This window comes from Rhinolophus sinicus, chromosome 3 (assembly GCF_057876585.1).
Source record: "Rhinolophus sinicus isolate RSI-liver-muscle chromosome 3, RSI-T2T, whole genome shotgun sequence".
NCBI classification, from domain to species: domain Eukaryota; kingdom Metazoa; phylum Chordata; class Mammalia; order Chiroptera; family Rhinolophidae; genus Rhinolophus; species Rhinolophus sinicus.
This window is the reverse complement of record NC_142503.1, coordinates 131,617,459-131,641,277: the sequence shown is the minus strand read 5'-3', so window position 1 is coordinate 131,641,277 and position 23,819 is coordinate 131,617,459. Positions and strand designations below refer to the sequence as shown.

The window sequence follows — 23,819 nt, the reverse complement described above, 5'->3', positions numbered from 1 at the left end:
GAGGGTCAGGTGTCCCACTGCAAAGCCTTTGGCCCTACCAGAGTGTTCGCGGTGCACCTCACTCCACCTCCTATTCTTTTCCTGTAGTATGGCTCACATCTATGTCTTCTGATAACATATTCTACTTGTCTGCATGCCATACCCCAGCCTTAAAAAAAGAACTTCTTTAGCCTTGACCAACCAATGATGTGTCTTATCATTGAATGAAGTAGCTGAGCTACACAGCTCTCCCTGAACCAGGACGGCCACCGTACCGATCCTTCCTGTTGTCCTTCTAGCGACACTGAAGGAACTCATCTCACAGACGATGATCCGCTGGGCCCAAGAGGACCAGATCCAGGATGCGGAACTGGTCCGGATGATGTTCAGCCTCCTCCGGAGGCAGTACGACAGCATCGGGGAGCTGCTGCAGGCACTGCGGAAGACCTACACCATCAGCCAGGCGTCTGTGGGCGACACCATCAGCCTGCTGGCTGCCCTGGGCCAGATACGCTGCCTGCTCAGCGTCAGGATGGGCAAGGAAGAGGAGCTGCTCATGATCAACGGGCTGGGGTAGGTCACCCAGCTACGTGCAAGGCTGTCGGGAGGCTTCCAGTGGGAAAACGGGCTCACCCTGCTGAGTGGGTGTTCCACAATCCCATCATGTACAGTCTTTGTGTGTCCCTCCTGTGGGCACACCCTTGCCACATCGGTCACCTTTGATAACCCGAGAGACCATACCTGCTAATCAGGGTAAAGGGACATTACCAGAAGAAGTAGGGAGGAGTCTTGGAGAAAAACAGTTATTTAGCTTGAATCTGACGAAATAGCCTCGGGAAGGCAATGAAAAAATTCGGAGCAAGGGACAGTGTGTTCACCCCAACAAGAGAGAACCCCTTTGAGCACTCCTGCTTTCGACTGGAAATCTTCTGAAATTCCCTCTGAAAAATTACTACCCACTCCTTCCCTTTTCTCAGCACTATCCTAGAGTGTCATTTCTGTCAACACTGAGGCACCTTTACCCATAACAATAGCTTGTGTCTCTTCCTTAGAAGCCGTGTTGTCAAAAAGATTTCTTTTAATTAGATATTGTAGCACTTCCAGTTTGCAGATGGGAAAACCGAGACCCCAAAGGTTCACTGAGCAGCCCACAGTTTTACCTAATTAAAATAAAAAACTACAACAGCAGCCTTCCTGCTGCCGAGTATTCAGCCCTTGGGCCAGCAAATTAAATGAGCATCTATCACCAAGGCCCAGAACAGGGACCGTGAGGATACCCAGGTTGGTGGGGGGTGCACACATTCCTCCATTTCCATAGAGGAATCTTATAATAGAAATAAAGAGATTTTTATGGGAAGAGAAAAAAGTGACTGAATTAGCTTCCCCCTCAGCCCTTGCAGTAGACATAGCAGCAGTGAAAGCTGGTGGCATCTCCTCTTGGTAGCTGCAACACTCGGGGGCAGGGGAGTGGTAGGGGTGGGTAGAGAGTGAGCACACTGCCAGCCTTCATGCAGCCAGGTCGTGGGCTGCTTCGGTCAGTGGATTTGCCTGCAGCTTTAGTTTGTATTGAATGACTTAAAAACATACTTCTTTTTTCATTTTGTTGGTGATTTCATTGGTTTCTGAGGACTGCTGTCTCAAAACATCATTGGTACCGAATGTACAACTGTCATAAGAAATGGGTACAGCTTTATCACTAAGAAAATGGAAGTACACAGAGACAGAGATAGAAGGCAAGAGAAGAAAAAAAAAAAAAGAATAGAAGACCCTGAGTACCTGGAGGAAGAGAACTCCAGTGATTTGGGCGGCCTTAAAACTATTGCAAGTAACAGGACCAAGGGCCAACCGTTTAATGTCATTAAAATGTTTCCAAGACAGAAAGCAAGTACTTAGTAGAAATGAAAGAGCCCAGAATATTCCTACCAGCTGAAAAAGGCACTCCACGTCTGTTCCACATGACCTAGTGCCTTCTTATTATCCTTTCAGCCTGTCCAATTTATATCACTTCACCCTTAGCACGTGTGTGCATTGTGTGTTCTCAGCCCAGAATTTCCATAGCCTTGAAATAAAAAAATGCTAAAGTCTCTCTCCGATCCTTACCCTAGAGACATAATGAACAACAAGGTGTTTTACCAGCACCCGAACCTCATGAGAGTCCTCGGAATGCACGAGACAGTGATGGAGGTGATGGTGAACGTGTTAGGAGCAGAGAAATCTCAGGTAATGCTACAAGGAGAACTTAGCCAGAACTTGGCCCCTGGGCAGCAACTCCGGAGGTGAATTGTTCACAGCCATATGGCTGGTGTCCATTGCCTCAGCCACTCTTCCCAGGGAGGCGGAGGGACGTGCACAATGCCAGGAAGGGGCGGAGAGGTGGGATGAGGCTGCTGAGTGGCATCCAGCCAGTGCGAGAAGCTCGGGGTCTTTCTGTCTTATTCCACTGGGCTGCATTTACCGGACTCTGCAGTCCTGCTCCTTCCCAGTTGAAATTCCTCTGGGTTCCACACAGGAGCCCGGTGTGTTTTGTGCTGCCTCAGGAGAAGGCTGTTTTAAAAGAAAACAAGATCTTAATAATGATCCTGGCAGTGTTCCCTCAGGAGTGCGCGTGTTTCCTCTGTGAGCCAAGCTCCTGATGATGTCTTTGCAAGCCCCCTGCGCCCCACAAGGTGCCTGCTGTCCAGGGGAGCTCCCACAGGCAAGGGAAAAGGAGTGGGGACAGGGCCCAACTTGTGTGGGGTTGTCCTCAGAATCAGATAGTTTGTGAAGGCAGTAGATGGGGTATGTTCTCACATATTGGAAATTCCAGAGTGCCTGGGTCCTAGGAAAGCATTGCCACCAGTATTGACAAGCGGGGGTGTGAAGGAAGAACAGAAGCCAAGCTCACATTCTCCCTCCCTTGATTTCTTCTGATCTCTTGGGAAAGTGGACTCTCTCCAGAAGATCCCTGAGCAAATGTCTGGATGCCTCAGCAGGCACACAGACTCTAGGTTTCAGAACTTTACTTCTTCAAGCACCCACCATGATTCTAACAGGAAATCGAGGGCTTTCTAAGATCCCGAGCAAGGTGAACACCGACACCATTTACTGAGCACTATTGGATCCAAAATAAGACATGGCCAGGCCCTGGAGATGCTAATTACTTTGTTAAGCAGAGAAGCCAAACACAGAAAACAGTAATATAAGATGGCATCTCATTGCTAACTGGTATGAAGCAGATGACAAATGCTGTCGGAGCCCACAGGAGAGCAATTATCAAGGATAGAAGGGATTGGGGGAGGCTCCCAGTTCGAGAGCTTGATGGTCTTGAGGCTTCCACAACGGTAGGCCCCAGCCCTTACCCAGGGGCCTCAGGTTTGGAATACTGCCGGGTCTCATCGCCGATCACCCCTCTCCCTTCTGACATTTTCCATCAGAGTTCTGTCCATTCTCCTCCTAGTTAGAAATACTAGTGTTGTGCAGGGTTGTGCAGTTTCACGTGACATCTGAGGATGACTCGGATTCTTGTCTGACGTCTATTTCCTCGGGAAGGAAGGTATTTCAGGAACTATAATTTGCTCACAGTATTTTGGGAAGCCCCTTCTTAGGTATACATGCGCTATCTCTCTTGTGAATACGTCTTGGAACAAACTGGAAGTAAGGAGGAAATATATTTTCCAAACTGTTGGCAGCTTACAAGACTTCAATTCTTTGAAGTCAGACTTTTCAGAAAAACCTCATGATCGATTCTTTTCCTTCACACTTCCTCCTTCTCCCTCCAGATCGCCTTTCCAAAGATGGTTGCTAGCTGTTGCCGCTTCCTTTGCTATTTCTGTCGAATTAGCCGGCAAAATCAGAAGGCCATGTTTGAGCATCTAAGTTATCTGCTGGAGAACAGCAGTGTTGGCCTAGGTATGTCGTGTTATAACTTCCATATTTGGGTTCAGAGGTGACACTCCCCCTACTGACCACTTAGGATATAAAAGAAAAGAAGCCAAATGCATGCTGTGGGATTTTTAAATATAAAAATGACCTCTGCCTGATCTATAAACAAGAGAAATAATTATACCAGGTCTCTAACCTAAGTAGAGATGTTGCTACCAGAGAGCACTAATGACAGATTTGTGTTGCTAGAGTCACAAAATTTTACCTTATCTCTCTTGGGACCATGGGCTCATGGTTCATAAAATGCTGTTTGAAATTGAAGATATAGTGTGGGGATATAGTTCTCCCGGCCCACTCAGCTGACCAGGAATCATTGCTAAAGAGACCAAGGTCATGGATCCAATCTCTTTCTGGCAGGCTGGCTGCAGGTTGCATGCTTGTCCATCAGCCAACCAGCCAGAGCTTTCCATAGATGTAAGGCAGACTAGACTGGCCAAGAGCAACTGTGGATAAACAGTGTAAATCCATCACCACCACTAGAAAAGCAACACAACACGTATGCCTTACTCACTTTTCTGAATGTAACCCAAATGAGCTTGTGGAAGACGCAAATACACTCATCTGTGCACGTGAAATCTGAAATCTCAGCTTTCCTGTTTATCAAATGCAACCTCAGGCTACCAACCTTTTTGCAAAAGGCCACCTGAAAGTTTTTCTTAATTCTAGCCTAAGAACTAGACAAGGAAAACCAAAGACAACATTGGATCTGATCACTGTATGAACTAATGCTGTTTGAGGCTATTTTTAAATTCTAAGTGGTGCCCCCAGAAATGGGCGAGTCATTTTAATTTAGTTCAAGTGACAGCTGAGGCTTTGAAGTGATGATCAAATGGGGGCCACAAGAAGTTTCATGTTAGAAAAGCACTTGAAAATACGTGTTCCCAGCTGATCCTGTGAACTGATGTTCAAACTTAACTCATATTCACAATCAGTAATGAGTGTGGAGAGGAAGGATAACAAATAGAACTGTTCTTAAATTGTTCGGGCAGTCCCCTCAGAGACCAGCGATGTGACACAGGTTTAGTGTATTTGCTGCCCTCTTCTGGCCAATTGTGTGCACTGCAATCTCAGCTCAGAGAGAAATGGTCTCTGCCCCTTTCTCACTCCTTCTTACTTACCTCTTTCCTCAGCCTCCCCATCGATGAGGGGATCCACTCCGCTGGATGTGGCAGCTTCCTCCGTGATGGACAACAATGAGTTAGCGTTGGGCTTAGAAGAACCAGACCTCGAGAAGGTAACTGGCCCTGGGGAGGCCATGTGCCTACTCTTTCCTGCCTGTGGTGCCACCAAACCAAGCAAATGGCGAGCAAAGGCTGAGCTCCCATCAGAACCTCTTCCACACAGGGTGTAAATGGAATAGGATGTGAGTAACTGGCAGCCACGCCACAGTTAGAACCAGAGTGTCTCCCATGGGTACGTGGATATTTGTGTATGTGGAGGCTAAGCTTCGCGGGTCTACATGGAACGCTACCGGACATACTTGTGGTTCCTAATAAGTTCTGGGCCATCAAATGTATAAGTTCACATTCTAAAGAATGAGGCAAGACAGAAAACTGTATGACCAGTATACAGGTAAAGAATGCCCACACTGTATACTGTCCTGTCCACAGAAAGAGTGTCCTGTCCATGCACAAACGAGCCAAAACTGAGCTGCCCACACTGGGCCTGTAAACTACAGTCTGGGTGGTGGTGATGAGCGGGGGCTGATGCACCTGGCCTCTCCCCAACCCATCGTGGGACTGTGTCCTTGACCGGATGGCTGACAGAGTAACAGTGCACTTTCTGAGGGTGGAGAAGAGCGTTCTAGTGTGGGGGAGGAGGACGAGTCCAAGGTCACCCAGTGTGTCGTGGGTTTCAGCGCGCCTGGGAGAGAAGCCCCGAATGCTGGCCTGGGGTCGGGAAGGTCACGGAGAAAAGCCAGAAGCTGAGGGGTGAGCAGAAGCTACTCGGCCCCATTGCTGGGAAGTGCATGCAGGGAATATTTGAGATTCAGAGAGGAGAGCAAGGTGTGCTTGAGAACCAGAAATCTGCGTACGACTGGAGCACAGAGTGCTTGGGGGAAGTGTGAGAAATGAGGATTTGTAAGGAATTGGATGTTGTGCTACCATTACTATTAATAATGGAAGTGCATATGCCTACAGATTCCTACAGAATCACCGTGCACCAGGCCCCACTCTGAATTAACCCGCGTGACCCTCAGAACACGCCTTTTTGTTATTGCCCTCAGTGATAGGAGAGCAAATTGAGACACGGAGAGATTAGGTAACATCTTCAGTGTCGTGGGGTTTGTAAGTGTCAGAGCCAGGATTCACGAGTTTGGCCCCAGAGGCCGTGCTCTTAGCTGTTCCGTTACAGGACCTCACTGTCGAGCCAAGAGCAATAAAAACCATTGGAGGGATGTAAGCAGAGGAGAAACACAAAATGATTTGCATTTTAGAAATCACGACCTGGTTTCAGTGAGAAGAACTGATTGGAACAGAAACAAGTCGGCCTCCCCATACACACACAGACTCAAATGCTATGCCACCAGCAGTATATTGTAACAAAGCTGTTTCACAGATGCCGTGTATATTCCTGTGCTCTGCTATTCGTGGGACAGACTTCAGTTAAACTCTATTATCCATGCATTTAAACAGAAATCAATAACACAGTGTTCTTGGTGGTGAGATGACAACTGATGCCTGTATATAAGAGTGGCCATGGTTCTCTTACAACCAGATAGTGACACAAGACTTAGTATTCAGCACCCCTCCTCAGTTGCAGTTCATCTTTCCAAATGACACCACTCCACAAAGACCCCGAGTGTTCCTTGGAAGATGCAAGTATGACAAGTGGAGGCCAGGGGCTAGGAGAGGGGAAAATCGGGCTCAGGGAAATGTGTGAAGGGGGATGAGGAGAAGGGAAAATTGGGCTCAGGGAAATGTGTGAAGGGGGATGAGGAGGTTTGCAGCCCCCTTTTCAAGTGGTTCTGACAGCTCAATCTAGTGCACAGACTTTATTCAGACCAGTGTCAGGAAATCACCCAAGTTTGGTTCCTTAAGAGAAAGGGAAAGGACCAGTAAATGCTTCCGTTCCTCCCTTCTATTGATCACAATGGAAATTAGAACCTTTAATATTGAACAACAACCCCACCTGCCCCCCACCCCCCCACACAACACATACACATGGGTACTTATTTTAGTGTCAAGTGAAATGCTCTGTACCTGTAACCCTGAAAACTCTGCGTAATCCCTGCCTTTATTAATGTTTTTCCTGCCATTTTAAAGGCCACATCAAATCTAAACTTCAAACAGAATAGTATCCTTACTGGTTTAAGAAGGAAAAAGTGTGACGCTAGTTTATTACTAAGTTTTGACTTAGACTCATTATTCTTGCAAAATGACTTCGAGTATTTAACATCAGCAAATACATGATTCATTTGACAAACATTTATTGAGCACCTAATATGCACCAGGCCCTGGGGATTAAAAAATGAAAAGACACCATTCCTGACTATGAGTCTTTTGCAGCCTCGTGGATTCTCCTCTTCCCCGGTATACATATCAAAGAGTAAATTTAAATAACAACTGTATTTCAAGCAACAATCTATATTTGCCGGGCTTTTGCCTTGACACCTTCTGAAGCGTAGGCAGATTCTAATATCTTTCACACCATCACAGAGCTGAGCTCTTGTGGCAAGTGTCTGGTAACCTGGAAGCAAAGAGAACACTACCAATGCTAGTCCTTAACTGGCCGTGACCTCTTCACTAGTCACCCCAACCTTAACATCCTGACTTTTCACTTTGGACAACTGTCGTTGTAGAACTTGAGTACGGACCCCTGAGTAGCCAAGGGCCCACCAAGAGTCAACCAGTGACTGAATATTTGGTCTTGAAATACCATGACCAAATGAACATGGCCAGCCTACATCCACCATTACCTCCCCAGACACAGCCTACGCAGGCCTATTTTTAAATGGCAGCTCCGTCTTACCAGAACTAGGAAAACCAGACAACTGATAGCAAATGTATATTCATACATAGCCGTGATCATCGGTCTTGTTGATGACTTGGAAACAAAAATGAATTCGAGGTTCTGGCTCCAAATCTATTAAGTTATGTAAAAGTCTTGGATTCTCTCTAGCTTCTAGGGAAATGAAAGCCCTTTGGGTCCCAGAATTTTGCAGGCTTTACAGCTATCTTGTAAAAAAAAAAAAAACTTGGGTGCTTACTTTTGTACTGTTCTTGGCAGGTGGTGACCTATTTGGCAGGCTGTGGCCTACAGAGCTGCCCCATGCTTCTGGCCAAAGGGTACCCTGATGTCGGCTGGAACCCCATTGAAGGAGAGCGCTACCTGTCCTTCCTGAGGTTTGCCGTCTTCGTGAACAGTGAGTGCCAAGTGCTCCATGCCCTCCAGACCTAAGATGGCATAATCGTGGGTACATACAAGGAAAAGGGCATCCTTTACATTGCTTCCTGTCCATAAATATGACCAATTCTGCAGGCAGGTGGCAGCTGGTAGAAAAATCTCAGGGAGAATCAGGCCAGACAAGGACCAAGAGTGGTGTCCAGTGAACAGAGCACTGAGCTCTAGGGACAGATTCGGCAAGAAACTCACTGCATAGGCTTGGGCTGATCGCCTCTCGGGACCTCTTCTCCTGTCGGTAGAAGAGGGAGCTTATTAATATCTTTATCTCACCTATTTCACAGAGTTAAATGCAGCTGTGCCTCCAGATGCTTGGACCATTGGAGGGAGGGAAGGGAGGAGGGAGGGAGGGGTGAATGAATTAATGAAGGAATGAATGAATAAAAATCAAGAATAACTGAATAGTTATAAAAGGTAACTAAACTCCCTGAAAAAAAAATGTTATAGCAATCCTAAATATTATTCTTCTTAATACAAGTCACCTCCCGTTTAGAGTGAATTCCAAATCTACAAATTCTGTAGTTGTCCTAGTATAATGTGCTGAATATACTTTCTTGAAAATGTAACTTGTCTCCTAAGATTCTGTTAAAATACTAATTCACTTGTATTTACATTATAGTTATGATCTTTCCTCCTTCCCCAGTTTGAAGTTCCAGGCTAATAAATCCAACTGGGCTGGTCAAGTGAATTCAAAAGGCATTGCATGCTACATGTTAGTGCCTCCCACGTCTAGTGATGTGTTCAAACAAATTAATTTGCAAAAAAAGGTATTGCAGCTAATAAGCAATCAGGGCAGTTGGTCTAAGTATGAGAATTTACCTCAAAATGTATTGACATGAAGTGATCATTATATTTCCATCTGTGTTTCTTATGTCCCCCATACCTCTTGCTTGCTTTTCTACACTATAATATACTCTATTTTTAATATGTGAATGATTTTCATCATCCTGGTTTTTCCCTTTTCCTGCCTGGGTCCCAGACTTTGAGATGTCTGTGTTTTGTTTCCCTTGGTCTCACCCAGCCTGCTCTTAATTACCTGTCTTCTGTTTCTCTGTGTATATTCTTCACTATCCCTATCTTTTCGTCACCAGCATTACTAAACTCCATTTCCTTTGAGGCCACTTTCAAGGTATCCTTTAATAGTCTGTTCCACTTCCTATCCAAATAATCACATGTCCAAAATTAATGCAGAGTTACTATGGTAATAGAGAAATTTTTTTTGTAAAGTGGATTTTAAAGATTCATGAAGCTCACCAAATGATGTAAATATACTGTATGGCACAAACCAAATCAAGTCAGTACCAGTTTATTCATCTTGCTCACCTTTGCAGTCAGCATCAAGAGCTTTATGAGTCATTCAATGGGACTGCCACGTGGGTTATGCAGGTGAAGGAATCTACTGCTATGCTCCTGTCTAGATCTCTTAGGCTGGTTGTGTATGACCACACTTAACTTTCGAACAAAACGTTTAGTCTGTCCCCTTTGCTTTCAGGGTCTTTTATGCCCTTTTAACATATTGTCTATAGTATTACTTCATGATGCAACAAGCTTTAGCAAGTTGGCCAATCAGAAGGTACACATGCATTTTAGTTTAATGTTTATTGTGTCTCTGTAAAATAAAAACCACGTTTGGTTTGGGCAAAGGATGTTAGCTTCTGCTTTCAAAGAATTCACAGTCTAGTAAGGGGAGCAAGACATGGACAGAGGTCATTATAAGTGGAGTAAGGTGGGGACAGGGTGTTGGACGGTTTTGTGAGGAGAAACTCACATCCGGAGAGAAGATCAGAAAAAGCTTCATGGAGGAAGTGATGTGAGAGACGAACTTGGTCCATTTTCCAGATGCAGAGATGCAGGAGAGTTGATTCAGTGGGGCAGCAGAATGAGCAGTGCCCTGAGCTAACTCGTGCTGTACTCAGGAAACACAGTGGTCTGTGGGTCCAGATGATAGATACGTGAATGACAGTGGTGACAGATGAGGTTTAAAAGGTAGGTAGGAGATCCAAATGCCAAGCTGTGAAGTTGAGTCTTGATTCAGTGTGCAGAGAGCTGGGGAATCTTTTTAACAGAGGAGAGGCTGAGGGGAACCCCTGGGAACTTCTGTGCCCATTTCAGGATAACGAGTTTCTGAATTATAATAGTGGTCGTAGGAGTGGCATGGAGGAGATGCATCTGAAGGAAATTCAGGAGGCAGAATTTATAGATCTAGGTGTTGATGATGATTATGGTGGCTGGGCCTGAGTATGTTGAGAGAAAGAAACAGAAGTCACATTGAAGCTTAGAGAACTAAGGGTAGAGAGAAAAGAACTAAGGATGTGAGAAGGAGAAATTGTTTGATATAGACGATCATACAGTTGGTTTGGTTCAAGCCATGTTGATTTTGCAGGGTGTGGCCCCCAAACCGAGATGCCCTTAATTGGGGTGATAGGATAGAGATCAGTCAGCAGATTGGGACTGAGTAGATACGCAGATCATCTGTAATTGAAATGGTGGGAGTAGACTGGCACGGGGAAGAGCATGAACAAGAGAGACGGAGAGTGTGAGAAAGAAAATGTTAGAATCACCTTAACAAATAACACCTAAAGAATGAGGAAAAGGGCTCAAGTACAGCAGCGCGCTGGGCAAGAATTTGGGCTGGAGGATGGGGTATCTTGGGTTCAAGTACAGCTCTATCGCTTACTAACTTTGTGAATATAGGCAGTTACTAAAACTTTCCTAGTCTCAGTTTTTTCAATATATGTAAAATAATGCTGACAGTAGCACATACCTCACAGTTGTTGCGAGGCTTAAATGAAATAATCTGTCGAAAACTTAGACTAGCACAGTACCAGAAACACGGTCTGCCTGCAGTTGTGTTAGTGGTCATTGTTCATGAGCCTTACAAGAGTAGTAGGTCATCTGAAATAGGAAGACTCTAATAGATAGATTCCTTGAAATCTGAAAGCCCTTTCTAAGTATTCATGTCTAAGAGATGATCGCAAAGGACTTCCTGGCCACTTTTGTGGCCTCCGCTCAGCCGTGAAGGATGAAGGTGTTATGGGTGATTGTGGTGGGTGATAGGGATGGTCCTGGTGGCTGATGATGATGTGAGTAAGGATAGGGGTGATGGATGGTGACGGGGGGTGATGGTGAGTGATAGTGGGGGTGGTTAGAGATGATACTGGGGTATGATGGTTGAGTAGTTGTCATAGCGGGTTTTGGGGGTGATTGAGATGGGTGGTGGGTAATGATGGTAGGAGTGGTAATAGTGAGGTGTGGGGAGTGATGAGCAATGGCGGCGGTAGTCATAGTGATGGATGTTGGGACATTATAGTTGGGTGGTGGATGATCACAGTGGGTTGTAGGGATGACTGTGGGAGGTGGTAGTGAGTGGTGATGGAGTTGATGAGAGCGGGCGGTAAGGATAGTGGTCATGACGATAACTGCTCACACTTACTGAGCATGAACCACATGCCAGTCACTGTTCAAAACATTTTTAAGTGTATTTACTTACTTACATAACACAAAAATACAATGAAATAGGGACACTTATCTTCCTCTTTTTACAGAGAAACTACCTTGCCCAGAATCACACGGCTCGTAGGATTTAAAGCAAGGATTTGAACTAGAGAAGTTTGGCTCCAGAGGCCAAACATTAGTCAAACCATTATGCAATATTGTCTTGATAGCACTGTCTCCCTGATAAACAAGGAGAAACAGCATTTTCTCCTTTGAGTTTGTCAAAAGCTTTGGCATTATTGCATTACTGTTCAGTGCTAATGTTTTTTTAAACACTTTTTAAAAACCCTAATCAAAAGCTCTGGCTCTATCAAAATAATAAAACTGGAAATTTATTTCTAACATTTTACTAGTCTTTCTTAATGTTTGTATTAAATCTTCTTAAACAAGATTTGTCTTTAAAAGAACTTCTTAAAGCATATAATTTTCTCCACTTTATTTTTATTAACTTGCTGGTAGCCTTGGGGTGTGTTTAACTCTGAGAGTAATGAAGTTGAGAAGCTCCTATTTACCCAGCAGTTGTAAATCCTATAATCAGTTTAGACACAGATATTTCTGGGCATCTGATTAATCCCTTCCTAATGTAGATTCCAAGAAGGAAAAGATTTCTTACCAAACCACAAGAAGAAGGGGAAAAGCTATTCTGTATTCCCTTTGAGTCTTTGGAGTGTTTCAGTGACATCTTCCTCAGGCTGCAAACTTGGTTGTAAAGAACACACTATCTCCAAGCTTTGCAGAATTTCTCCAGGAAGATTTCTCATCAGGGACCATCACTTAGGCATCCATCCTACGACATGTAAAGCACATATGAGAAGCTGTGAGCAGTGACAAGAGACAGGCTCTAGAAGGACTACCCTGAAGTCACTTACAAATTAAAGCAGGAGACAGAGCAAAACTAAGTAGAATTAACAGAAACATGCAAGGAATAATTACTGAAAATTCTGTCATCAACCACACCTACCTCCATATTGACACCTGTGACTGTTGGCATGCCAGAAATGATGGTTCTTATTGGAATCTGGTAGAGTGAATCTAACAATGCCTGGGTAAGAAGGCAAGTGTTGAATAACACGTTGAAGAAAGAAATGGGCATAAATTAGCAGTAATGTGGGGCGAGCCTACTGATGGGCCTTTGAGCTGAGAGACATAAATCTTTTAGGATATGTCAATTATATCACAGTAAAGCAGGAAAAATTATTTTAGGGTCAAGAGAACAAAGCAGCACGTTAGCTTTGAAGGGCATAGTCAGTAAAGATGCTTAAAAGAATCCGCTTGTTTATTTCTGTTCATGTATTCATGTTTTTAGAATCAGAAAAGATACAATAATCATTCTTCAGTGTGATTGGTACTGAAGACGGGATAGTTCTCAAATGTACAATACAATTGGAAAGTTCAGCAAACTTTCGAAAAAACCAATGTTATAAGATTTAAATAACGGTTTAAGACAGTTATGAACAACATTGCAGTGTTATACTCAGAAGACACTTCAGATTAGGGTGGTGAGAGCAGAAGGTAGAATGTGAGATGCATTTGAAATATGGCTAGTGGGAGTTGGGTACTTAACATCCGTGTTATACCTTCTCACGGATTATAAGGCATGTGTGATCTATTCTTCCGCACCTTCTTCATTCTCCCACTGGACCTTCTTGAATTTCTATGCCTGAGAAGGGGAAGGAAATCAGTCAGTGGGGTCAGGTAAAGGGTTATAGAGACAAAGGCAAGGAAATCGGTAAAATCTCCATCTGTAAAATCTCAAAGTGAAACAGCATCAAAGCCCAGAAGTAAATAGTCAAAACAACACAAGTAATAGAAAATAAATTACTCAAAGAAGCCAATGGCAAACCAATGCTCAGAGCACCAAAATTCGTAAATCCGCCTAAGTGAAAGGACGTTTGGCCCTGTTCTTTTCATGCTCAGTAAATTGTTCATCAGTTCTTCTCTATGGCTCCCTGTTGGGTCCCAGCAGCAGTGCTGACTGAGCTTCTTGGCAGTGAGCTCAAGTGTCCAAAACTCATATATATGTGGATTCCTTATGAGTCATTTTATTGAAGAGGAAAGACAATGAAGTCTGATACATAAATAAAATTGCGGATTTTAGCTGGATTTTAAAGCATGGCAAAACCTGCTTCATCAACATTATTCACACAAAATGGCAGTATTATGAGCCTAGCGCTCATCACAAATTGATTTTTATCGATAAGAATGCCTATATTTAATAGGTGGGCTCTATTCTATCTAAGCACCTCCATTCTGATTCCAGGCATCAGTATCACCCAAGTTTTATTTCACATATTCATGAAAAAAACCATAGACCCCAAAATTCTAGATCCATGGACATAATTGTAAAATGATTCTGATATTCAATACTGGTCTCCAAAATGCTTGGGGGACTGTGTCAGTCCACCCTGAAAGATTTTCATTTAGTCCCTTGGTTTCCAATTCCACCTATATGCTTATCATCCCCCAAATGTACACTTCCATCCTTTTCCTCTTCCCTAAGCCCCAGACTTGTGTATCCAGTGGCCTACTTGATATTTCCACTTGGCAGGTTGAACCAGGCATCTCAAATTTTGTACATCTTGTGGCTGAATTTTAATGATCTACCCCAAACCTGTACTTCTTGAGGATCCCCCTCTCCCTTACGAGCACAACCAACTTTGCAGATATTCAAATCAAATCTTAGGTGGCATCCTTGATTCAACCTTTTTCCTTATCACTACATTCAAGCCATCAAAAATTCTGTTGATTCAATGTCTAGAAGGTTTCTGAAATTCATCTACTTCTGTCCATCTCCACTGGCCAGCCACATCCTACACCAAGATGTCATTATCTTTCACTTGGGTGACTACAGTTGCATAGGACTGGTTTCCTTGCTTATATTCTCAGCCCTATATCAGTCAGCCTCTGCTGCACAAAAAATAACTTCATAATCTCAGTGGCATAGACTCACAAGCGTTATTTCTTGCTTACTTAGCAGCAAGTTGGCTGGGGAACTCTGCTGCAGGTCTGTGGATCTGTTTAGGGTGGCTCTGTTCACTTGTCTCATTCTGGAGTCCAGGCTTGACTGTCTTCTTCACTACTTGTCCTCTGTTCCTGGATCAGTGACTAACATGTAATATGGGCTCAATGAATGGTTGAATTAATGAGCAAATGGGCAAACAATCCCTGGAATGTTCTCTGTGCTGTCACGGTAGTTTATCGACATATCCTCAGTTCCCTTCCCAGGCTAGAAGGCACTAAGGAGGAGATCCTATGTCCTGACCTCTTGCAATAACTTGTTTATACTGGTTGGCTACCACCATGTTAAGTTGGGCTCTTACCCAAAAAGAGGTATTGAGTCCTGGCCATCACCTCTGCCTTGTAATTCTCTAACTTAACTAAACGAGAGTATCTGTAGACTCATTCATGGTGGGCTCCCAGTGCTCTCCCTGTTGCACTAGGAGTGGCCTGGGAATATGTTCATTTCCTTAGAACTAATTGACATCTGAGAAATTAGTCTTTTGCAAACAGAGGCTAACAATTGGTCCAGTAATGTAGTGATGGATAGTCACCCTCAGCTTTCCATCCAATCATTTCACGCATCTATTGAGCCTCAATGGAGTCCATTTCTTTATTCAGAAAATATTTTGAATGCCTGTTATATGCCAGATGTTAACAAGATGCTTGAGCATACAGGGTTAGATAATTCAGACATAAGGCCCTGTTCTTATTAAATATACAGCCTAGTGAAAAAAACCGACACACACAGATACAAGCAATTCATTACTTATACTTGTGCTCAAACGCTTCAAGGAAAAGGACAATGTGTTTGAGAGGACCAGGTTCTTCTGGGGCTTCTAAGTTGAAGCTCGTTCAAAAGGATGAAGTGGAGTTACCTAGGTCAAAGGTTTATGTCAAGGGAAGGGGAAGGAAAAGAGCATTCCAGGCAAAGGACCTTAAAACATGGACTGTAGTTAGAATAGACAAAGAAAAGCAATGGACTGAAAGTAAAATCATTTCATCCCTACTAATAGTCCCTGTGGTGAAAATGACAGCTTCAGGGTAAAATGGGGCTGAGTCATTCCATTTCCTTCAGACTTCTCAGGAATGTGGAAAAGAAGATAGTAATGTGAAGACAGTGTTGAGAGCCTTTGAGGAAAGGTGCTGTGAACATTCACACTGTTATTAAGTTCATTATTCATTTTGGAACTCAAGCAAAAGCATTGTTGTAAGCCCTTGGGCAAAAGTAATTTACCTCAGATCTCTCTCCCCCTTGAAAAATGCCCTCAGGGTCAACATTCAGCTTCCCTACAGTGGATTTGGTTGACAGTGCAGCCTGCTGAGCTACAGGTAATTAAGAGGAGAATGTTCTCTCTCTTCTAATCATGCCATTCCCTGTACCTTGTGAAGCCTTTGGAAATTATTTTCATGGTCCCCTCTCTAATTGACAGCAGTTATTGTACCTCAGTTCCTTCCTCTTGCAGGGTGCCCTCTGTAATCCCCCACAAATCAGTAATCAAGGAATGGCTTCTGGGTTAGTTGGTGGAGCCAACTTAATTAGCTGAGATCTGAAGACCTGAGATTCAGATAAAATAAGGCTAATGTGGCAAATAAATTTCAATAGCATCATCAGTATAGAACTCATAGTCTGGTTTTCCAATTCTATTGCATACTGTGGCCCATGTCCCATCAAACTCCATGACGCCGATGACTGTGGGAAGAGCTAAGTTGAATTCAGCATGCTGGTAAAGACTCTGGCTGACCCACGAGAGTTTCCATCCTGAGAACTGAAAGAATCAGAGCACAATATTTAAATAAGCTGATTAACAGGTGTTTTTTTTAACACTTAAAATGTCAAAGTTTTAGCTTCATTATCCTCAAAATGAAAAATGAGAAATAGGAGGGTGGGTATATGTGCTACATGATAAGTTTGGAGGGCCAAAAATATTTGAAAGCAGTTAACTATGAGTTTATAACTAAGGAGATTTGCTTGCAAACATGTTGATTCTCCTGGTGTTTTGCTTTAAGTATCCCTCCTGTGATTAACCTCTATCAGGTATAAGTGTTAGGATCAGCTTATAGGAAAGCATGGCTGTAGGGCTCGGCATCGGCACTTTGTCTGAGCTCTTCTACAAACTGCACAGCATCATTCAGCCTCTCGTTGGTTTCTCTTTTCATCAGTTCTTTCTACTGTACCATTATTGTGATTTATTTTACCCTCTTACCATCTCCTGAGAATTTTCCTAACATGGATTTTGGTTTAATAAAAACAAGTTCTTTTTTGATGTTATATATTAGATGAAACTTGAAGAAAGCCTTCTTTACAAAAACTGTAGTCTTGAAGGATTGAACTATAAAGCAGCGAAGGCATACTGATGGGCTGTTTAAATTCAGTTTAATAAAAATTCTTCTGAATCAAGTACACGATTCTAAAACTTAAAGAGGTATATGTTTACAATCTTGAATTTTACCTGCAGTGCAAATGGCCACGTGATTTAAAAAGGGTATCAGGGGGCCAACCTCTAGACCAGGACGATGGCTGTAATATATGGTAGGCTCTCCAGGGCTGTGAGACAAATCGAATGTGTTCAAGTATGAGTTTGGTGAGAGATGAGCACAAGTTTTAAGCATTTGGATAGCAAGCTCAGCTCCTCTGAACCTCCAGACCTGACGGGAGAAATCTCTGCATATGGGTTAGACCAATATACACACTCTAACACTAGAAGAGCCATGAATATCTATCTTAACAGGGCAAATGAAGCCCAGTGAGATTATTCAGTGTGCATACTTACACAGCGATTTGCTAAAAAGCTGGACTGAAAAACCAGGTTTTCTGGGTTCCAATTCTAATGCTCTACTCGCAACACTTCTAAGTCGATTTCATTAACATTTTTATTAAACAGAACTTAAACTCCTGTGATGGTTTTAAAATACGTCTATAAATTCATCAGTGCTCCTCCCTCCTAAAGGTGGAGTTTCATTCTTCTGTTGAGTGTGAACTGGACACAGTCAATCCCTTCTAATGAATAGGATCTGGGCGAAGTGATGATATGTGACAGAATTGTAAAAGGCATTGCAGCTTCCGCCTTAGTCCCTCTCTTGGAGCATTTGCTCTGTGGGAATCCAGATGCCGTGCCACGAGAACCCCCAAGCAGCCCTATAGGGAGGTCTACATGGTGAGGAACAGAGACCTCCTGCCAACAGCCACATGAGTGTGGAAGCTGATACTCCACATCCAGTCAAGCCTTCAGAAGACTGCCTTGTCAACATTTTGGCTGCAGTTTCAAGGGAGGTCCCCAGCCAGGACCACCTAGCTTAGTCACTCCCAAATTCCTGACCTACAGAAACTGTGAGATAATAAGTATCGTTTTAGCCTGCGAAGACTTGAGGTAGCTTTTTATGCCAACATAAGTAATGAATACAACAGTATATCTCTAATACAAGTGCAACCTCTATTATAGAGTTCAGTCCCCCAAGAAATATCTAATGATTTTATGGAAGAGTTTTTCTTCAGGCTTCATCCAATGTGCAACATCAAAATAGTCCTATCTTTGAGTCTTGGTCGAGAGATAAATTCTCAGACACAAATTCAGCTTTCATCTGAGACAGAAGGTGTGTTTTATGGAGTTGATTGAACAGCTGTAAAACTGCGTTTGACTCTGAGTATTAGCTCTGAGAGGCATTGGCTGTCTCTCTCTGCAGGTGACAGTTCCACTGCTTAATCACTTCATTTCTCAGGAAATGAGATCCTGTCTTAGTTGTCTATGGTTCTTCCAAAGGGAAATACCAGGAGAATGCAATTCTCCAATATTTAGCTTCCCACAGAGCTATTTTAGGAATAACTAAGACAGCTTTACCAAGTAGGTTTTCATCTGGAGAAATGATTTCAGAAATGCTCTGAGGTCCATCCACACAAGCCTGATTGTTCTGGAGAAGGTATTAGACTATGAGAATACAGCTCAGGAGCTAAGGTGTCACTTCTCCAGAGGTGAATTGAGGCTTGAGTTACCATTCTTCCTCCTCTCCAAGAAGGAAGGAAATATCTTTTAAGCTCCCCCTCAGGGAGCCAATAAAGAAATAAAGTATTTTATTCTCTAAGTCACCTGTGAATTAACCAATGATCAGTGGAAGACTTGGTCGTGTATTTTTTGCCCTTTGAGGACCTAAATATCATTAAATATTATGAACAGCACAAATGCCTGAACTGAGAAATAAAATTCTGATTTATATGGGTTAGTCATCATACTTCAACTAAACAGATTCTGACCCAAATTAGCAAAGCTCACCTCTGTCTCCGTTAGTGTTACCTCCTAATCTCAAGAGTGAGTGACCAGCTGAGTCAAGCGCTATTCTCCCAGCCTCATCAATTAGAAATAAATTCTGGGGTCGTCCTTTCCCATGAGAAGGAAATAATGCCTCTTTTTCTTAGGTGAAAGTGTCGAAGAAAATGCTAGTGTCGTGGTCAAGCTGCTCATCAGACGCCCCGAGTGCTTCGGGCCGGCCCTGCGGGGTGAAGGCGGGAACGGGCTGCTGGCAGCCATGCAGGGTGCCATTAAGATCTCTGAGAACCCAGCCCTCGACCTCCCCTCTCAGGGATACAAGAGAGAAGTGTAAGTGAATGAAATGGCCTTCTGGCACGGATGTGATGGGCGAGCTCCCAAATATTGTCAGTACATGGACTGTTCAAGAATTGTCAATAACTTCCCCCTGACAGAGAAGGCACGGGTACTTCACAGTTGTGCTGAAAACATTTTCAATCACTTTGTCAAGTACGTTGTTGTCTTGACTCTCCCAGTAAGCCTAGCAATCAACATCACCTTCACCCCCTTTCACTTCCCCTACTCCAGTTAGACGACTTGGCAAAATCCAGAAGCTGGCAAGCTCTTTTAGCAGCATTGCGCCCCCTACAACATGCCTCAGGAAGAAGCTGTATAGAGGCTAAAAGACCCGGACCAGCAAGGTCATGGTCACTGGCTAACTCCAGCCTGTTCCCTTCAGCATCTTAAACCTTGCTGTCTCATCTCATACCTCACTTTTATTATAAAAAGCGGTAGTACTCTCCACTTCCTCTTCGGAAAGTGTTTTGAAGGTTAAAAAGAGCTGCAGGATATGAAAAATCACAGCATTACTAATCTTGGTGTTGAAAAGTTAAGGCGATAGTTGGTGAATTAGTGGATTGCCTTGTGCCTTTCCTTTCGTTATGTCTTATGACCATTTCCCTTTCTTTTATCACAGCCTTAGACTAGACCCCAGAATCTAGATAATGGGTGTAACTCAACAGAGGTAACTCTCCAGCTGGTTGGCTTTTTTGTTTGTTTTGGGGTTTTGGTTTTCTTTAGTTTGGGGTTGTGTGTGTGTGTGTGTGTGTGTGTGTGTGTTTCTTTATTTGTCCTGGCAGGTGATGTAGTAGAGCTAGAAAGAACCTAAAACATAAGCTGTCCCAACTTCCTCATGTAACATAAGAAAAATACTGAGGCCCAGGGTCGTACAGCTTGTTAGCAACTGAGCCAGGACATGGTCTTAGCCCTCCTGACTCTTTGTCCAATGTGCCTTCCATGTATATTCAGGAAGGAAAGGGGAGTGAACGGTTGGTAGGAGTTGTGAGGATTGCGGTATCTTTCCACGAGTGTGTGTGATCTAAATGATCAGCTGATGTCAGAACTTGTGCCTTAATGGTCATGAGCCCCTAGGAATGTATGGACAAATACTTAGGTCCTTTGAACTTAGTGACTAAAGTCACCTGGTTGACTTCTGGAGAGAGGGCAGGGATCCAAGGGGAGGGACGCATGATGCCCAGGACGAACAGAGTAAGTATTTTCAAATCAAGCAGCTCGTGTGTAATAACGTGGCCACCCTTGCCAGGCTTTCTCACACCTCCCTGTGTTGGTTCTTTCTCAGCAGCACGGAGGACAGTGAAGATGAAGAAGAGATCGTGCACATGGGCAATGCAATCATGTCATTTTATTCGGCCCTTATAGATCTCCTGGGCCGCTGTGCTCCTGAGATGCACGTAAGTGATAGCGTTCCCAGAGAGCAACTTTGAGGGGCGTGAGCCAAAAGCACTTCAATCTCCCGAATGTAATTTCTTCTTCTGTCTCTGGCATTGGCTGACTTGCCTTTCTCTCAGTTCCTTTTAGCTAACATGTAAAGTTGCTTCCGTATCTGACACCTGATGCCACCGCTTTCTAAGGAATGTGTGTGTGTGTTACGTGTTGTTGAGTTGGCTCCAATTCCCGGAGACCTTCTGAGTGAGTGATGTGCACGAGGCCCACTCAGCTCCTGCAGAGTCCTGCCTATGGCGTCTTTTACGAAAGCATCCACCTCGTATCTGGCCTTCCTGTTCTCCTTCTGTCTTCAATGTTTCCCAACATTATTGTCTTTTCCAAGGAACCCTGCCTTCTCCTGATGTGCCTGAAGTAGGGCTAAGGAATAACTCCTAGGCAAATCCCTGTATTATGTGATTTCTCTGTGGCACCAGTTGGGCACATATTCTGTGTCAAAGTCCACCCAAAATTGTGACCCCTATGCCTCAATTTTGTCAAAATGTGACCAACTTGGTTATGGCCATCAGGCTACTCCACATGGAAAATCCTTTTTTCTTGATGACCATGGCGTTAGATACCAGTTTCTTCCCAATGTTCGTGTTTTGGTTATTTCCCAGTGGGAAGCTTTGCAGCCATACTGAAAAGAATGAGTGTATTTTTATGGGATATCTTCTCAGACTTCCAGTATTGACCTGAAAAGTTGTGTTCTTCCTCTTCCCTTTTTCTCCTCTGCTGGGAGCTGTGAGTGACCTTATTTCACATAAGGCTTCACATCGTAAGTGAAAGGAAATAACTGTTTTTTGCAGGAAAACAGAAAAGACAGGCTTTTAAATTAAAAGAAAAAATATTTGGTAATTCTTTTTTTAAAAACGGCTTGATTTGCTCATTCAGGGCTCTGGCACCTGCCGGCCTCGCTCTGCAGTGCTCACTGCATTTGGATTATTCCAGAGCGTCTCCCAAAAGCACCTGCAATGCAGATTGAGCTGATATGAACAGTGGTATCTGATGCTGATGAGGTGGTGTATTTGGTCACTGAAAGTTAATAGTGGGTGTGTTGTATTTTTTAATTCTAATGTAAAAGCCATTAAAATAGTGGCTTTCAAACTCTTTGACCAAAACAATTTGTTTTGACCATGGTAAGAAATATCATTTACTTTGCCACCTCGTATACCAGAAACAAAATTTACCCTTACTACAGACATTGCACTCTAATTTTTTTTCTATTCTATACTAATCTATTTCATGCTCTTTAGTGCTAGTCACAACCCACTAACTTGATTTTACAACCCACTGATTGGTCACGACCTGTAGTTAAAGCATCTACTCTTATCTTTCTTCCAGTATGTCATAGTCTTTCCTAATACACAATCTAGCCTGTTTTCAAATGCATTGACAAGTGTTTAGGGAAACTATTCCAATATGGAAGAATCTAGATCAAAAGCACTACAGATATAAGAAAGTCTAAATCTTGGTAAGATATCAGAATACTTAGAATTCTAGTTCCAACTGTGAACAACCAGCCTTACCTGCATAGGTCCATTTTTCTAGTTCTGCACCTTTAAGCAAATGAAGGAAGCTTGAAAGGGAGCCAGGGTGTTCCACACCCTTGGGAGGAGGGGAATCCATTCCCCTGATCACCTGCCATCACTGCAGAAAGCAAGTTGCACAGTTTGCTTCCCCTCAGGAAGATAGCAGCATGGGATAGCTAAGCCATCAGAGCCCCATCTGGGAAGGAGTGTCTTCCTTACTGCCCCTCGGGTCCAACATATCACATGTCACACATCACATGTCACACATCACACACACACACACACACACACACACACCCTTTTCAGAACCCCACCCCTGGATGCCTGCTCTGTGAGTGGTGGTGAGAGGGGCAATGCCATCATCACTGACCCTCTACCCACGGGAATGAGAGGTGACAGCGAGGGTGAATGCATTCTTTTCCTGGGGCCTCCGAGCATCATGTCCCAGCATGCCATCCAGCTGTCCTGGGGGTAGATTCGGTCCTGAGCTAGTGGCTAAGGGCCTGTGCCCAGAAGCATACCTGCCGTGCCCACATGTGGGAAGATGTACACCCACAGGTTGGCCCATTCATAGCTATAGGGATCACGTTATGCATCCCAGAATAACTCCACCGAGATGCTCAAATTCTCCAAACATTCTCTACATCCCTCTTGCCTACCCCGGTCCCAGCATTAATCAAACTTTTAGGAAACTGAGATTCATAAATCTTGCTACATTTAGCAGAATTCTCGATCCTGGAATTACAGCTACATCATCAAGCCTTCTGTCATGGCCACTGAGAGCTCCCAGAATTACAGTCACACTGAGAATCACCAACAGGCTTCACATATGCTGCCAAGACGTGACACCATGACTGCATGACCATTGTAATCACAGCAAAGGAATCAAATGACCTCCTTGGCCAGAATTATTCCCTTGGTAGCACCACTTCGAGCAAATCAAGAGAAAGCTCCTCTCTTTCCCCATGGCCCTAAGTGTCTATGGCAATTAGGGAAATTTAGGAGTGTACCCACCGCTTAAAGAGAACCATTTCATCACCAGAGATCTGGAGCGGGGGTGGAGTGGGGGTGCGGGGGCTTCCTTGACCTTATTCTCCTCCCCTGTGTTGCAGCTTATCCAGGCAGGCAAGGGGGAAGCCATCCGGATCAGGTCGATCCTGCGCTCCCTCGTCCCCACCGAGGACTTGGTTGGGATCATCAGCATCCCCTTGAAACTGCCCTCCCTGAATAAAGGTAAGAGAAGCAGCTGAAGGCTGAGCTGTGTCTCCCCAGGGGCCACTCTCTCAGGGTCGGGTCTCTATCCACCAGCACATGCTCCTTCCAGGCTGGTATGGCAGGCAGGCAGCAAGGGGCAGGTCTTGTCCTTTTTCTGGTGAAGAGTTCTCTCCTCCTGGCTCCAGCTGCTCTCTCGTCTGCTCCTGTGTCACAGACTCCCATCCCCCACGTCCCATCGATACGGACTGTCCAG

General features: G+C 44.0%; 1 protein-coding gene across 10 annotated transcripts in view; it reads left to right on the top strand.

Moving 5' to 3' along the window:
• Positions 1 to 23,819, top strand: part of RYR3 (ryanodine receptor 3) — a 481,902-nt gene that overhangs the window by 342,463 nt on the left and 115,620 nt on the right. For 7 of the 10 annotated variants that reach the window (XM_088797125.1, XM_088797121.1, XM_088797124.1 and 4 more), the window contains 8 exons: positions 279 to 552; positions 2,085 to 2,199; positions 3,738 to 3,867; positions 5,031 to 5,134; positions 8,131 to 8,266; positions 19,208 to 19,388; positions 20,677 to 20,788; positions 23,464 to 23,584. In XM_088797125.1, the coding sequence (XP_088653251.1) occupies positions 279 to 552; positions 2,085 to 2,199; positions 3,738 to 3,867; positions 5,031 to 5,134; positions 8,131 to 8,266; positions 19,208 to 19,388; positions 20,677 to 20,788; positions 23,464 to 23,584 (1,173 nt within the window). The remainder of the gene's footprint in view (positions 1 to 278; positions 553 to 2,084; positions 2,200 to 3,737; positions 3,868 to 5,030; positions 5,135 to 8,130; positions 8,267 to 19,207; positions 19,389 to 20,676; positions 20,789 to 23,463; positions 23,585 to 23,819) is intronic. The other 3 variants (XM_088797123.1, XM_088797126.1, XM_088797122.1) reach the window with 1 other exon arrangement.